The sequence below is a fragment of the Schistocerca serialis genome, chromosome 1 (assembly GCF_023864345.2).
Source record: "Schistocerca serialis cubense isolate TAMUIC-IGC-003099 chromosome 1, iqSchSeri2.2, whole genome shotgun sequence".
Lineage (NCBI taxonomy): Eukaryota > Metazoa > Arthropoda > Insecta > Orthoptera > Acrididae > Schistocerca > Schistocerca serialis.
In genome coordinates, this window is record NC_064638.1 from 682,107,241 (window position 1) to 682,123,944 (window position 16,704).

The 16,704-nt window shown below is 43.0% G+C and overlaps 1 protein-coding gene across 1 annotated transcript in view; it reads right to left on the reverse strand.

Annotated features, from left to right (window-relative positions):
- Window positions 1-16,704, reverse strand: part of LOC126424527 (nephrin-like) — a 192,373-nt gene that overhangs the window by 72,634 nt on the left and 103,035 nt on the right. Inside the window, exons 3-4 of the mRNA XM_050087297.1 lie at window positions 11,136-11,353; window positions 7,405-7,549 (exon numbers count right to left, since the gene is read on the reverse strand). Of these exons, the coding sequence (XP_049943254.1) occupies window positions 7,405-7,549; window positions 11,136-11,353 (363 nt within the window). The remainder of the gene's footprint in view (window positions 1-7,404; window positions 7,550-11,135; window positions 11,354-16,704) is intronic.

Below are 16,704 nucleotides of genomic sequence, written 5' to 3' on the forward strand. Positions count from 1 at the left end.
GGTTGTTAATATTTTAACTTTGGTCTTGCGTTTTAATTGTTTTAAATTTGGTGACGAAGTGTCCAGGCAGCAACAGGGTCTGGCCATGGGTCTCCCCCCCCCCCCCCCCCCCCCCCGCCACGGCTTGCACTGTAGCTTCGAGTATCTTCGAGTACGAGTTTTTTTAAGAAGTATCTGGAGGAGGCCGCTAAGGTATGTTGGCAAAGTTACGTTATGTCATTTTTGTTCAATACAGAGCAAGGAAGAGTGTGACAATTTACATAAAAATTTAATATATTCCATGGAAAGATTTCTTTTTCTGTTCAGCATCAGATTCACGGAACTTTGGCGTATTTAGACTTAGGGATCACCTTAAATGTCGGCAAGGTCGAGTTTGACATCTATACAAAAGAGTCTAGCACTGACATAGTTATGAATGTACCATTGAACCACGCGTTTAAACATAAAACTGCTGCTTTCTGGTCCATCCCATTCAGATTAAGGGGAGCCGGAGGTGCCTATGCTGCCCATGTTAAAATCACTAAGTTTGAGGAACATTTATGAATAAACTACCAAACAGAAAAATTTGATTTTTTTTTACATATAGAGTGGTTTAGTATTGCAGTTATGACAGAGGGATTTTGGAGTATCTTTTCTAGTTTCCTTCCAATTATTTTTTTTTATTAATGACCCAATTTTTTTACAAATAATTGCTTTATAATTAAACTGAAATGAAACTACTGAACACATTGCCAAATGGCTGTGTTACAATGTAAGTTTGACCACTGGGAGTGCTGTACAAAAATTTCATCTCTCTAGCTTGAGTGGATTTTGAGAAAATGTTCCTTATATTCGAAAAATTCTAATTTACGGGAAATGGCTATCAAAGTTTCTCAATACATTCCTGCACTATAGGATGGATTATCAGGTCTTCTTCATCCTCCAAAAGCTTCCTCTTCTGTCTTCTTTTCTGGCCTGTTAATCCATCATACTTCATATGCCATTCTCTTCTTTCTGCTCCTCTTATCCTTTCTCTGTCAATGTTTCTTAGTGCTCGTACAGTGTTCACCCCAGCTGTAAATCCTAATGCCTTCAGAACTTTACACTTCACACTGTTCCCTTGGTTGTAGGTTGCTATTGCATCATAAATGCCAAAGTGCAGTGTTTTTATGCTTACAACACCCTTTTAGGAATCACTTTCCAAATCAAATTGTTTACGCTCTCATTAGGATTCTGCGTCTTTCCGTGTAGACATTTGTGTAACAATTCTGGCTGTGCTAAGTCATGAAAAATTGGTTTTATTGCATTTATCACAGCTGCTGGCAAACCATGTTTGTGCTCGTAGTCCTTTTTTGCATTACATTTGCACCAGGAATCTTTTGGTCACAGGCTGTGTTGAGGGTATTCATTGGAAGAGGCAGTATGAAGGAACAATGCCCACACTGCTTTTCCCATGTCACTAACATTACTAGTATTTTGCCTTATAGCATACCTATAGTATCTCCGTAGACGTTCAATATCACCTCATCAGTAAGCCTGCCTCTCCCTCCTATTGTCTTTCCATCACTGAGCTTACTTGAACCCAAAGTTTGTTTGAGCCTTCGAAGCCGTGCACCCATACGCTTTTGCACATGCCCAATGCATTCCAACTTTTCAACTACAAATTCATTTCCATATGGTTTCAGTTCCTCTATAGTCTTGAAACCTCTGGCGTCACCATCGCCAAGGTAGTATTTGTACCTAACGTTGTACCTGGGAACTGAACGTTCAAAAATTTGTTTCACTCCCCCCACTTCCATTGCTCCACTTGATCCACTAAAATTTGCCTCACAAGTTCCACTGTGCTCTCCTTTGATTTTATTTTTGCACCTACAATGTTTTGATAATATTGCAACATCTATCACTTTTGCACTATCACCACAAGTAGCAGTTACAACCCCATTCAGGGATTTATGACCCCTCTATTGCCAGGAACCATCTAATGCCACTACCAAATCCCTAGAACCACCGTTCATTTCTACAGATTCCTCCACTGCTTCCTTCATGGTTTTAGAAAGCCACATCTTCAACAGAGGATCCTACCAGATGACAGTAGTACCCAAGTTTGCTTGGAGGCGATGGCAAGTTCATAATACCACAAAACAGTTTACCAGCAGCAGACCCTTTCCCAACGGATCGAAGACCATACACAAGTCGAACATTCACGTCAAACACTCTAGATCGTCCATTTTCACCAAAGAGACTGGCATGTGAATTGTAGAAAGTTACTGGATACTTGCAACATGCACAGATTATCTTCATCTCGCAAGCTAAACCAAAGTGCTTTGTTAACTCTAGTCCCACTCCTACACTTGAACACATTTTACACAGAACACTTTCTTTCAGCACAGAAGATAATAATCCAATATTCAGTACTTCGTTAATATCATCACTGTCACTAACATATTCACGGAATCTGTCACTTCCACCAGTTAGCTTCTTGCTAGAAGATGTCACAAGGCTATGGCCAGCCATATGTTTCTTAGCAGAAGAACGCACTGTTTCAGTAATTGTAGTATCGCAACTTCGTATTAGTGTTAATTTTCTTTTCCCTACGTTCTTCCTCTTCTTATACACACGGTTACTAAAACGTGGCATCGTAACCAGAACAACGCTTTACACAAGAAGTACAATATTACCAACAACAGGCGCAATACTGAACTAATTCGAAAGGGTAAACAACAAAGAGACGATATTCCGCGCTCTTAGCGCTTCATTTGTCACAGAAAACAATGTAGCCAACCCTTGCACACTCGCTGTATGCGTAACATAAGGCGCTGTATGCGTAACAGGCCGAGAAAATCCCAAGCAGTTCGCCAGGAAGTCACGAGAGTGTGTTAGATGCATTCAGCGGCCGCCCATTTCCTCTGCAGGCGTGGGGGAAAATGGTAATAACTCCACTTCTAGGGCGAGTAGAACAATAATTAAAAGTTTACATTAAAAAGGAATGTTCCAATTAATTTTCGGTAGCAAAAAAAAAAAAAATCGTAATTTTTTTGGATTTGATCACCCCCGGCTCCCCTTAAATAATTTTCCCCTCACATCAGAGGAACATGGAAGAGAGAGCAAGTTTAATCACTCTGAAGCCAGCAGAGAAAAAGAAAAAGCACAAGTTTTATAAAATGCCCAGTCATGAATTCGTACCAGAGAGGATTCGGCAGGAACTGATGTCAGCCAACATAGTTCCAGCATTTTTCATACCAAAAAATTTGGGCAGTATGCTAAGGAACTGTGAAGTCATAAAAAGGATACTTTCTCCTACCTCAGAGTGTATCGAAATGAGTGTGATAAAAGCAAGTTGTGTTAGAGCAGTTAAATTAGTCAGAAAGGCACGAATTTTTGTACGAGATTTAGAGAAAATAAAGACTTCGCCAGTTCCAGGTCATCTCTGACGGTGGATTTGACTGACAACCAGCATCAGCTGCAACAGGTTAGCTGTAACTTCCCTCTCTTGAACATTGCAGAGAAAGATCGGATACTGAATGTTCTGGAAGTAACTGATATCATAGGAAGCCTTCATCTCTATGCTCTCGAAACAATTAATGCATCCACAAACCGGAACAACAAAAATATTTCACCTATTTATGACATTATCTAGGCAGATTAAGGCGTACATGTAACGTAATATTTTTACTTGCTTTTTAAATGTACATGTCATTGTCCCTCTTAATTTTGTGATGGTTCCGTCTCCTTTCTGCTGTTACCTCCCGCTTTTCCAGTTTAATTAGTTCACCAATCTCACGTCTGGTTCCTTCCACGACTGAGTTTCGGTCGTGTACTTAGTACTCGCATCTAGTATTTACTGTTACATAGTTTTCCCGTTCGCATTCCCGATTATGCAGCATGGAAGAACGCTTGTTATGGAATCTATGTAAGTAATTCCACGCAATATGTGATTTCTTCCCATTCCTCCATTTGTATAAGATTTCACATGTTTCATTATTTTAGTTACTTTTGGTGTCTTGTTGTTATATCCGTTTCCTTTTTGCATTTCTTAGGTCCCTTTTACTATTTTGACACGGAACATATGATTTCACGACAACACTGAGGTGAGGATGTCTTCAGATGATTAAGTGATTTCATTTGAAAGTCACGTCCCGTGCTGTCTTTTAATTTATTTTAATTTAGAAATTTTAGCCGCATAGTTCCCTATCTGATATTTTAGACTTGAGGAGCCCCTCCCACTGACGTGTTATAGAATAGTTTTATTATAACGGTTTATATCAAATGATGAAACTTTCATTGTTCTGGAACCAAGAGTGTACACGTAAAAGACTGTGGATTAAGCAACTGTTGTGCTGTTTTTTCAGTTGACGAAAGACGTCAAATCCGTTTCGTGCTCTATGGCCGACGGCGGATTTCTTGATAATAATCTAACGTGTAGGCAGCACAAGTGGCTAACATTCACACAGAGTTATTCTCCATAGCTAATGGTTGATTGAAACATGTTTCGCGGTCGCAGGCTTTGTATAATAACTGTGGTCTTGTCCTAAGAATTTTCTTGGTCGCAGTAATCGAACATCCGCTTAGCAAGGGACTTTCTTTTTCTTGTTGTTAGCGTGCATGAAGATGTCGACTGCTTCCCTGAACAGACTGGAATTTTAATTTCTTTCCACAGATAGAGCTTCAGTTCTTTACAAAGTTCCATTCAATCGATGAGTGCTCACCTACCACCAATTGATTCGTCTGTCCCAGCTTGCAGTTTCGTTTACGTTTCTTGATTCTCGTGTTATCGTATCGTCCCGTTATTCGACATTCATTTTGTCGCAAGTGCAACGTATTCGAAAAACCTCTGTAGATATGAATATGTCTTGTCTGTCGTTTGCTGATTTGAAACACTCACTAGTTTTCCTCATTCGCTTTGAATACAGTTTATGTGCCGTATTTCGGGTGCCGTGTACTGAGAAATATGGGCGATTTTTATCGTTAACTTGGAGATGTATGACATAATGAGTACGAAATTTCTCTTTTAAAGGCGTAAATTCGCTTGTGTTCTGCTTTCTCACACCTGCTATTTGCGGAATCTTAATTGCTCCTCGGTACGCAATCAAAGTGTGTAACGTATACGAGATGCCATTGCTCACACATGTGACATGTTCTTCTGTTTGCGACATGTTCTTCTGTTTGCGTTCAGTAGAGGGGTTACAGCAGCGGAGGTAGCCACAAACATTTGCGTCGTGTGTGGGGGTAACGCCACTGGAGAGAGCAAGGCAAGAGAATGGTTTTCTCGTTCTAAGGAAGATTGTGTTGTCATTTGTGAGTCTGCATTTCAGTAATACATTCGGGGTTTGTGAAGATGATTTAGACGCATTAATCCACGATGGCCCAAGTTGCTGCACTCGGACACTGCCAAATGTAATGAAGTGTGATTATTCCACCATGGTGTGACATTTGCATGCAATGGAGAAGGATCGGAAATCGGGTGATTGCATACCTCATGATCTAAGTCAAAACCGCAAAAGTCAGGGGGTGTGCAATATGTGCAACTCTGCTTGCTCGCCATCAATTGGCAAATGAACAACGCTGACCATTCCTATCCTGTATCGTTACTGGTGACGAAAATTGGTGTCTTTATGATAAAGTAAGGAAAAGGAAGCAACGGTTGAGCACGAACTAAGTAGCAACACCCCGTGCAAAGAACTGTGCGCATTCAAGAAACGTAATGTTATGCATCTGACAGAACAGCGACGGTGTGGTGTACAACGAATCGCTTCCCCGACGTTTAACCATCACTGCTGACATTTTTTGTCAACAACGGAGATGTCTTACAGGCGCAATCGAAGAACGACGACCAGGAGGCCTGTGTAAAGTGATGCTACTCAACGGTAATGGCCGCCCCATTCTGCTACACTGACAGGGAGAGGACGCCTACTCGTCATCGCCGAATTCGTACAAATTCATGGTACATGTAGGGCGTGGTCAGACAAGAAAGTGCCCCAAGTGAGAGCTTCAGATGGCCAAGCGTTTAGGAAGTGAAAGGAATTTTGATACGGATCTATCACCATGTGCACCTTATCAATTGACAGTGTGTTTAGGAAGCGGTGTTTCGCTCAGAGGTAAGAAAATTGACTCGAAAGGATAGCGGGTTTGACTCTGCTCGGCAGCCGATAGTTTAATGCTCCTTGGCAATGTGTAAACTACTGATGTCACAATTAACCACAAAATCATCTAGGTTATTTTGTATTTCTATGTGCACAACATCAACAGGTTCCCTTGTATGCATTAACTACAATCCATTTTTAAATGTTTGCAATCCCGCATTTCATCTTATGCCTACACTTTTTGTGCTTCTATAAATTAATAAAATAACCTTTGTGATCTTGCGGTTAATTGTGAAGTCAGTAGTGTACGCAGTGCCAAGGAGTACAAAAATATTTGTCGCTGGATGGAGTCGAACCTGCGACCCTTTCAATGCGAATCCGATCTCTTAAAACTTTTTTTAATCTCCTTTTATTTGTTATTGTTCGTTCTATTCGTTCGGGGTGGACGTCCCATGACGCATCTTCAAACTCATCATGGAGCCATTCACTTTGTTTTTTTTTTAATTGAAGAGGGCAGCTAACCCTCTGACCCAACAAGCTGAGCTACCGCTTCCTAAACACTCTCTTACCGGGACAGTTGATAAGGTGCACATGGTGATAGATCCGTATCAAAATTCCTTTTATTTCCTTAACTCTTGGCCATCTGGAGTTTCCACTTGGAACACTTCCTTGTCTCACCAGGCGCTACACATACCATAAATTTGGAAGCATACGGTGATAACGAGTAGGCGTCCTCTCATTGTGACAAAAAAATGCTATAAAGGAGTTTCGTTGGGAAGTTATTCCACACACACCTTATTCATCTGTTACTGGGCCACATTTTTCACGTTTCCCGTTCTCTATCGAACAACCTCCATGAACTTCCTTTCCAGACGAAACTGCCCTCCGAACATGGCTCGACGAGTTCTTCACCTCAAAACCACGTGAGTTCCACAGTCGCGGGAAGGAAAAGTTACCCCAGCGTCGACAGACTGTTGTAAACAGTGTAAACATGAAGAATAGTATATTAACATGAATAAGATCTCTGTTACGTTTATCTGTTGTGCTTATTAAACTTTTGGTAAAACGCTACGAGCTTATGCACCAATCCACAGATGAAGTACAGAAACACGGACGTGTGAATGTATAGAAAGTAAATGTGTTTTGCAAAGAATTCTCAGAAAACAAAAATGAAAGTTAATAATATGATCTTCCCTCAAACGTATACCAAGCGTTTAAAGGGTCAAAAGGGAGTTAAAAAGTACGAATTATGGCGTGTGTATTAAGGACGGTCACGTAGCGTTAAGGATGAGAGGAGAACTTAATAGTGCGAGGAGAGAGATGGAGAGAGAGCAGAGCGGCTTACAGACGACGGTGAGCGTGAAGCTGGTCTCGAGGTAGGCGCCGGTCACGTTGGGGTTCTCTGCGCGGCACGTCACCACCTTGCCGTCGTCGTCCGTGGCGGCCACCAGCGTCAGCTCGCTCACCGTCGTGTTCTCCGCCGTCTCCTCCTGCGCAACACACGTGCAGTACGCAGACAGTCGTCATGGCGTCGCTGTAAGCTTCAGCCATTTACCAATACATATTTGCCACAGTTAGCACACCGACTGGTCCTCAGATGCCTACAGCGTGGTTGAAGTCAGTTTCATTTAACGCTGTTAGTAATGGAAACTTCATTCACTACCTGTTTCGATCGAAACATTCACCATCAGCTAACATCAAACTATTACAGGAACCAACAAAGCTGTGAGGTCAATTATGAAATTAGAATTTAAATAACTCATCTGTGTCACTGTCATAAAGAAAAAAATATATAACCAATGTGGCAACTTTCTTAATTGTTTTTTACAAGTCCTCTGCATATACAGGGGTGAGCCATGAATAAGTCACAATCGCCAAAACACTAAATACCGTTTCAAATAGCACAAGCGTATCGGGTGGAAGACAGCCAGTGCATAATACTCTGCAGTCAAGCGTTTGTAGGTTGCTACCAGTGCAGGTCCGCAGATGTTTCACTGAAGTGTACCCGACTGGACCAGTGCTGATTTGTTGCCATTTTTGTAGGCCAAGGCACAGATCACAGACGAAGTCGGTCGTGATACCTGTCGCTTACGACAACTGCACTTCATGAAAAGTTAAGCCCAGTTTCGCACAAGAAGTCAAACAAGGAATAGCAAGAATCAAAAACCAGGAGCTGCTTGCGAACTTCTCCAGTGATGTCACATTGCAGTTCGAAGAAATAATCCAAGGCGATGGTCGTGTGACAATCGGTCACGTGGCACGTGTTCTATCTTCTTGCCATACAAGTGAGTAAAACATCATTCGTAAGTTGTTGAATTCTCATAAAGTATCGACGCGTTTGAATCTTACGCCATTAGAATCCTGAGCGTAAAATGGGACAATCCACGCAGCACCAACACGAAGTGTGTCATATTGTCAAAATTTCAGCATCAAGTTAAAGCTGTTACAGCTACATACCACAGTTCCACTCTGCGGTAATTCCGAGTGCCATAAGCCACAAATGAATCAGATTTCTGACTCATACGGAAAGACAATTACGACAGTTAACGCAAACATATCATTGTGCATGATTGGAAAATCCAGTGCAGAGCCCCGACTTACCCTCAAGTGACTTTCATACGTTTGCACCGAAATTACAAAACGTAACACCGTCCAGATAGTTACTTCACGTCGGCCACGGACACAATACACACTGCAGCTCACACGGGATGACGACCACCTTGGTGTTCTCGCCCATACTCTGTGTTGGTGCTTTGCTCTGTCGACCTATGGATTTGTTTCTATACCCCTTAACACTTTCACAGTTCCTAGATCGGGGTCAGCGAAGTCCTAGATATTTCCGTGTTAGAAGTACACTTGCCTTCGATTGGCCCTCCGTGAGACGCTGACTACAAAGAAAGATCCGCAGCAGGAGAGACCCCTGCCACGTTTGTGCGCGCCACCCTTTCTTCGCCTCTGGTGTACTGGAAGGACTTCCGCGGGCTGGCTGAAAATTTCTTGGCTAGCTAGACCGTGCAGTCGTTGAGTCGCTGACGCTGTGCTTGCTGCAGCCGGCTGGCAGAGATGTATTAGGTGGACGCTTCGGCCCGTGATCACTCCCTAGACACCTCATCTTCCTTTGTAGAAGTCTAATCAAGCCAAACACTGTCGTAATCGAAAATGGGCAAAGGCCGAAATCATAATTGTGTAGTAGTATAAAAAATCTATATACAGTCTAATGGCGAAATTTTCATTTAAATACACACATCAAAAGAAGTTTTGCATCACCTCGGTTCCGAGAATTCAGGAACGTGTACAGAAAATTGGAATATAGATCAACATAAACATCATTTGCGCCCTTTTTATTGTTCATGAAAATCGCACATTGTATGTTGTACCACCATACAGCGAGACCTTCAGATGTGGTGGTCCAGACTGCTCCACACACGGACACCTCTAATACCTAGTACCACGTCCTCTTGCTTTGATGCATGCCTGTATTCTTCGTGGCATACTATCCACAAGTTCATCAAGGCAATCTTGGTCCAGATTGTCCCACTCCTCAATGGCCATTCGGCGTAGATCCTTCAGAGTGGTTGGAGGGTCACGTCGTCCAAAAACATCCCTTTTCAATCTGTCCCAGGCATGTTCGATAGGGTTCATGTCAGGAGAAGATGCTGGCCACTCTAGTCGAGCGATGTCGTTATCCTGAAGGAAGTCATTCACGAGATGTGCGCGATGGAGGCGCGAATTGTCGTCCATGAAGACGAATTCCTCGCCAATATTCTGCCGATATGGTTGCACTATCGGTCGGAGGATGGCATTCACGTATCGTACACCCGTTACGGCGCCTTCCGTGACCACCAGCGGTGTACGTCGACCCCACATAATGCCACCCCAAAACAGCAGGGAACTTCCACCTTGTTGCACTCGCTGGACAGTGTGCCTAAAGCGATCGGCCTGACCGGGTTTCGTCCAAACACGTCTCTGACGATTGTCTGGTTGAAGGTATATGTGACACTCATCGGTGAAGAGAACCTGCGCCAGTCTTCAGCGATCCAATCGGCATGTTGTTGGGCCAATCTGCACCGCGCTGCATGGTGGTGTGGTTGCAAAGATAGACTTCGCCATGGACGTCGATAGTGAAGTTGCGTATCATGCAGCCTATTGTGGACAGTTTGTGTCGTAACACGTCCTGTGGCTGCACAAAAAGCATTATTCAACATGGTGGCGTTGCTGTCAGGGTTCCTCCGAGCCATAATCCGTAGGACTCGGTCATCTACTGCTGTAGTAGTTCTTTGTCGGACTGAGCGAGGCACATCATCGACAGTTCCTGTCTCTCTGTATATCCCCCATGTCCTAACAACGTCGTTTTGGTTCACTCCAAGACGTCTGGACACTTCCCTTGTTGGGAGCCCTTCCTGGCACAAAGTGACAATGCGGACGCGACCGAACCGTGGTATTGACCGTCTAAGCATGGTTGAACTAGAGACAACAAGAGCCGTGTACCTCGTTCCTGGTGGAATGACTGGAACTGATCGGCTGTCGGACCTACTCCGTCCAATATACACTGCTAATGCATGTTTGTTTACATCGCTGGCGGTTTTAGTGACATCTCTGAACAGTCAAAGGACTGTGTCTGTGATACAATATCCACAGTCAACGTCTATCGCCAGGAGTTCTAGGAATTGGGGTGATGCAAAATGTTTTTTTTATGTGTGTACTATTATATAATTATGCTCTAAATCAGTAAATTAATCATCGATCGTTCCTAGTTAGAATAATGTTCGAGAGGGTCCTGTTTCGTCACTCGGTTCACCAAAACCTTTTATTTTATAGTGATTGTAAATTCTGCACTCAAGTGCTAATTTCATTGTTGATAAGTGTCAACAATTTAAATCAGTTTTGATTTTAAATTCTACAATCAAGTGCCAAGATTATTGTTAGTGAAAGTCGATGATATAAATGAAGGCTCTGGTTTCAAGGAAAACAGTGTCAAAGTGGTTTGATGTTCAGTGTCATGCTACTGACTTTCGAGTACGAGAACAGGATGACTGCGCCACCTACGGAGAAGCGGCACGCAGGCGGCAGACGTACCTTGGTCCTGCGCAGCGGGCGCGACGCCTTGTACCAGGTGAGCACCGCCGGCGGCCGCGACCCCGCAGTCTCGCAGCGCACCGCGTAGCGGCGGCCCGCCACCAGCTGCCCCGGCCGGTCCAGCACGCGCACCCACAGCGGACGCACTGCCACACACACCAAGGCACGCGTCACCACCTCCAGCACACTCACTGGACCACTCTGCAACTGAGCCGGCGCTGTAATCGTGGCTACCGAGGCATTACAACTGAGTGCCGTATGTAACACGGACTACGACCTGGTCACCTCCCATTAGTACGTAGTGCTGGTCACGATAGGTTATACCGAGCACGCTTCGTGGCTTACGGGCGATAGGAAGTGAAACGGTCCGACTTGGAGCAGGAGAGGCATCACAGGACGTTTTAATTTCCAGTGTCTATACTTTTACAAACAGAATTCATAAAACTTTGTCAGCATCACCAGGAAGGAGTCAGAATTCACACTCATTGCAGTGGAAGTTCGGAAACATAACAAAATAATTTTTTTACGTGTGAAATTTCATCATTTTTTCTCTTCTAATGGCTGCATTTGTTGCTTTAGGTACACTTTTCTTCATAAATTAGAGAGATTCTTCGATGAATTTTACACATCATACACACCATACTCACAGGTGTATGAAACTCTAGAATTTATTTAATTTATGAAAAAACGAATGAACTGTTGTATTTTAAACTTCATGTTTAGGAAAAACACAAATTTTCTAGTTAATTACCTCAACTTTTACCACAGTTTTTAATTGATTTTGAAAATTCTAGAGTTTCATACACCTTTAAATTTGGTTTGTATGCAAAATTCATCGAAAAATCTTTAACTTATGAAGGAAAGTGTACCTATAGCAACAAATGCTGCCATTAGTAAGTGAAAAAAATGATGAAATTTCACATGTAAAAAAAATTACTTCGTTATGTTTTCGAACTTCCATTGCTAGGAGTGTGAATTCTGAATCCTTCCTGGTCATGCTGACAAAGTTTTATGAATTTATTTGTAAAAATATAGACAGTGTAAATTAAAATGTCCTGTGGTGCCTCTTCTGCTCCAAGTCGGCCCGTTTGGCGTCCTACCCCCCCCCCCCCCCCCCCCCCACCCCCCTTAAAGCGTTGTCTTTAATGAAGTACTGAAAAAGTAGGTGAGGGATATATATGGAACACCCTTACCAGAATTTAAGGGACATACTCTGTGTCAGTGAAGAATAATTTATGTGGCTGTGGAAGGAAGAGTATGGTAAGAGAAGACGAGGAATAGACTGTGTCAAACAAATAGAGATTTAAAATACCACTTGAGTTGAAGGGATATTTACTTTCCAGTGCTTAGGTCACAGCCAGTTTCGGGCAATTACATGGCCTTCACATGTGTGGAAATTTTGTGCTGCGAGCCCTAGCACTGCAATGGAGAGTACACGACGCGTTGTACAATCAGCGACCGCATATCATGGATGGTACACCGTTTCCTGTGTTCTCCATAGTGGTGATAGGGGTCGCAGCACAAAATTACCACACATCATGATGGGCATGTAATACCCCAAAACCGGTCATGGTCTAAGCACTGGAAAATAAAAAACCTTACAACACAGGCGGTATTTTCAGTCTCCACTATAATGTTCAGTTGGGTATGTTTCTTTGGCAGAAATGTTTGTCTCTCAAACAAGTTACAGAGGATTTTCTATGCAATAGTTATGTAGAGATGGAAGCATAGAGACGTTAGCATAGTATAGGAAAAGATGGACGCCAGCAAGAAACTAGACGACAGACTGTCGACTTTAAGAGATCTGAACCAGTACTTCGTTTCATTTCATTGACATTTCACAGAAGCGGATGGGTGTTGAACCTACCGATACCAGACGTTGGATTTGTGCAGTGTGGCAGCATATATCCATAAACACAGATAGATGGATAGTAAAAATAATTTTCGTTTCAGCAAGGTCAGCAGTAACTAGAAATTTTTGAAATGACTCCAGAACTGTGCGCTACATTAGACTTCTTAGCTTAGTCTCGCAACAGTTATAGATTTTCGAATTATAACATTTTCAACTACACCAAATATAAATTCAACATTTGTAACCGAAAGCTGTAAGTAGTAGGGTAAAGTTCTTTTTGGGGCGTTTTGTTAGTACTGATTGCCTACATTCAGGGGAAAGCATACATGCAGGTGCAAACATATTTTTCTCTTTCGACTGACAGGTCTGTAGCTTATTGTTCTGTTTGGAGGATTATGAACCCCTGGGAATAATTCTTCCTTCTCATTGACCAGTCCTTAACCTATTGTTCTTCTCCCCTCCCCCTCCCCCTCCCCCTCCCCATCCTTATCCCAACCCCTCAGAAAACCTACAACCCTCTCCTCTCCCCCCTCGCTGATACAGTTACACTTTCAACTGTAAGTTATTCGAATAGCCCCTCTCACTCTATCAATTTGATTGACTACTTACTTAAAGTCATCAATTAAACACCTACCATTCTGGTAAATCCCTCAACCCTATCCTCTCCTCACCAAACCCAATCCCCTACATCGAAACCGGGAGCTCTGTGCTGCAGAGAGAAGTATCTCACGAAATTCAAATACATACCAGATGGTATACTGTTGAATTATAAGAAATTCAATTTGCAGGGGTTTGGATCTCTCTCCCTCTTCGTTCTCTGCTGTTTGGGAAGATTCAGGTTTTGTAAAATACTTTGAAATTAAGTAACTAATAGATCGCTCTTTTTTATCCTGATTGTACAAGGAACATCACTATGAAACACCCATCACAAGTTACTGCGATTTCAAAATTCTTTCGATCTCCAAGCACAAACTCACCACTCATTGTACAGAATACAACCCATGCTTCCTGGAGTTGGGGTGCACCAGGGGCCCCACGAAGTGACGTGTTTGTCAGCAGCTGCACCATGCGGTGGTGTCCAAGAGGTGTCTGCTTGGGGCCCACAGACTGGATGTTATGCTAATCTCCAAATAAAAGCATCAGCTGGGGCAACACTTTGATACTTCATAATGTAGAAATTCCTGTAGAAACATGTGCTCTCCCTCTTTCTCACTCTCTGTCAGTTTCTCTCTCTCTGTCTCTCATCCTGTAGTGCACCACAGCCACACCTGCACATGCTGTCAACCATGGTTGGACTGAACAACAAACAAAGCACCTTTTACACAGTAAACCCCTGCAGAATTCTGATGCACAAAAGAACTGCCTCCAGGCTAATTGCCTGACTGAGAATGGATTCCGGCATGAGATCTAAGCTGTCGTCTGTGCTGGAGCGGAAGGATCTTATGACAAGAAATTTAATTTTATAGCACAGGATATAATGTTTACTTATAAAATTCAATTTGCAGGAGCTGGATCTCACTTTTATTTGTTTGGATAACCTCACATCCAGCAACTACATGTCCTAATTACGTAATTACACTGCTGCAGATTGGAGGTGTAGTTTTATTGGAAAATTTTCATGTGCCCACTCACCTTGACATGCAGGTATCGACTGAGCCAGTGCATGGTGCCAGTACCAACGGATGTCCCACCCATTCCCTGCCCACCCATCCCAGAGAAAATTGGTAGGTAAATAACCCACCCTGGGCTGGAGAGGACGGATCTCACAACACCAAATTCAAATCAAAGTCAATAATATATTGATAGATATTGTTTATTTAATCAGTCAATTGGAGGCAGACATCATGACTGCACCCCCAACCTTGCTCCCCACGACATAATAACTGTAATCCCCAGGGAATGGAATGAAGTGTGGTATAGTAGCCACTGTTTGAAGTCTCCTGCGTATGAGTCTATCATCTGGGCACCGCCATGAAAGTCAAAATAGCCCAATGTCCTAATTACATATCCCATTACTAAATAGCGCTGACCACGGCCCAGTAATCGGACTTCTTTTATCTCACGGACCCCAAACAGAGCATCAAGTGGCGGTATTCTGTTGATTGGGAAATTTCACACTCGCTTCCTGTCTCTGTCTCTCTCAAAATGCCACTACCTGTTTGTCTGTCTGAACCAATGATCCAAACATGTAGGTTTTCATTTCTCCTCCAATCGGCTAATACTGGAGACAAAAAGGGAAGCTGCCACAAATTCCATATCAGAACAGAGTGAAATAATCCATTTGCTCTACCCTGTGAAATTAATTATTTAACAGTGTACAGGGGCCAAATAGATCGCTTAATATCCTCACTTCCATCTTATGATGATCCTTCTTTATAATAAAACATGTTTTCAATATTTGAGTATCACACACAAACAAATGCTAATCAGTATTGAAAGGCATGTCACAAATAGATTGTAGTTCTAAATGTACACGAGATCTTCTTCACACTGACGTTTGAGAACATAAACGCCCTCTTCCACCACAATGTTTACACTAAACATATCTGGTGAAAAAAATTCCTGACAATCACACAAACTCGCGACCACGAAGCATGCTGTCCACCAACTGCAGGGTAGTCCCATCTTCCCTGGCAAGTAGAGAGAGACCCACACCCATCCGAGCCATGCCTGCTCATACTGAACGCATGTCTGCACACAATACAACTGTCTGAAACAATAAATTCATCAGTCGGGAATTTGACTTCGCGATTAGGTATTTGAAGGTACCATAGACTACCTAAATTGGTTCTCTCCACCACATGTCGAAAGAGGGAGGTAGGTTCCACTTTGTGATACAATAGAGGCAACATTAAATACCCCTTGCAGGACGGAGTCCACTGAAATGTATTGAGAAGCGCTAAACATGACAGAATACACAATCAAGTCCATAGCAGTAGTTACCACGGGCAGATGTCAGAGATGACTGGAACACCCGCACATCCCATGTATTCACCTCCCGGATGTCACACACAGTAAACCCACACACTCGTTCACTGCCAGTACCAAACTTCAGGGACTGGAGGAGAGTAAAGCTGCAGCTGCAGCAGCAGTCACGATGACACATGTATGCCAGAGTGCACCAACTCCCACCATGGAGGACAGCCGGGGGTGACTGGAGTAGTAAGAATTCAGATGTTATCAGTATGTCCACTACAAACATCCTCATTTTGAATCATCTCTCACGCAACTCACGTATGTCCGCCTCTGTCACACTCACCGAGTATATTGGTCACTTTGCCAACCCTTGTTGCCGTGAGCAAGATAAGACAGATTCTTTGTATCTGGTTCAGGCTTAGCTAATATCTTACTTCCAGTTGCCAGCTCCTCGTGACTGCTGCTGCAGCCAGCCAAGGTGCACTGCAAAACAAGCAGCTGCAGCACGACGGTATACAGTAGTTCTAAGAAATTCCACCCTGACATAGGCCACCAGTTTAAAAAATCTGCTTTACCCAATCCGAGTCAAGAGTTGTTGTTAACCATATACCTCGAATTTCTCTCTTTTATACGAGTTATTAACGAAGTTAAGTGAAATCGGACCATGCACGGGTTTTCAGAGCGCTAAAGTACCGTTACTTGTGAAAATCCTACATAGGACTAAGGCATAACTTATATTTCCCCTAAGTGTTCTCTGATAGGGTAGAAAAATATCTTTGCTTCTTTGTCACGTTCTGCATC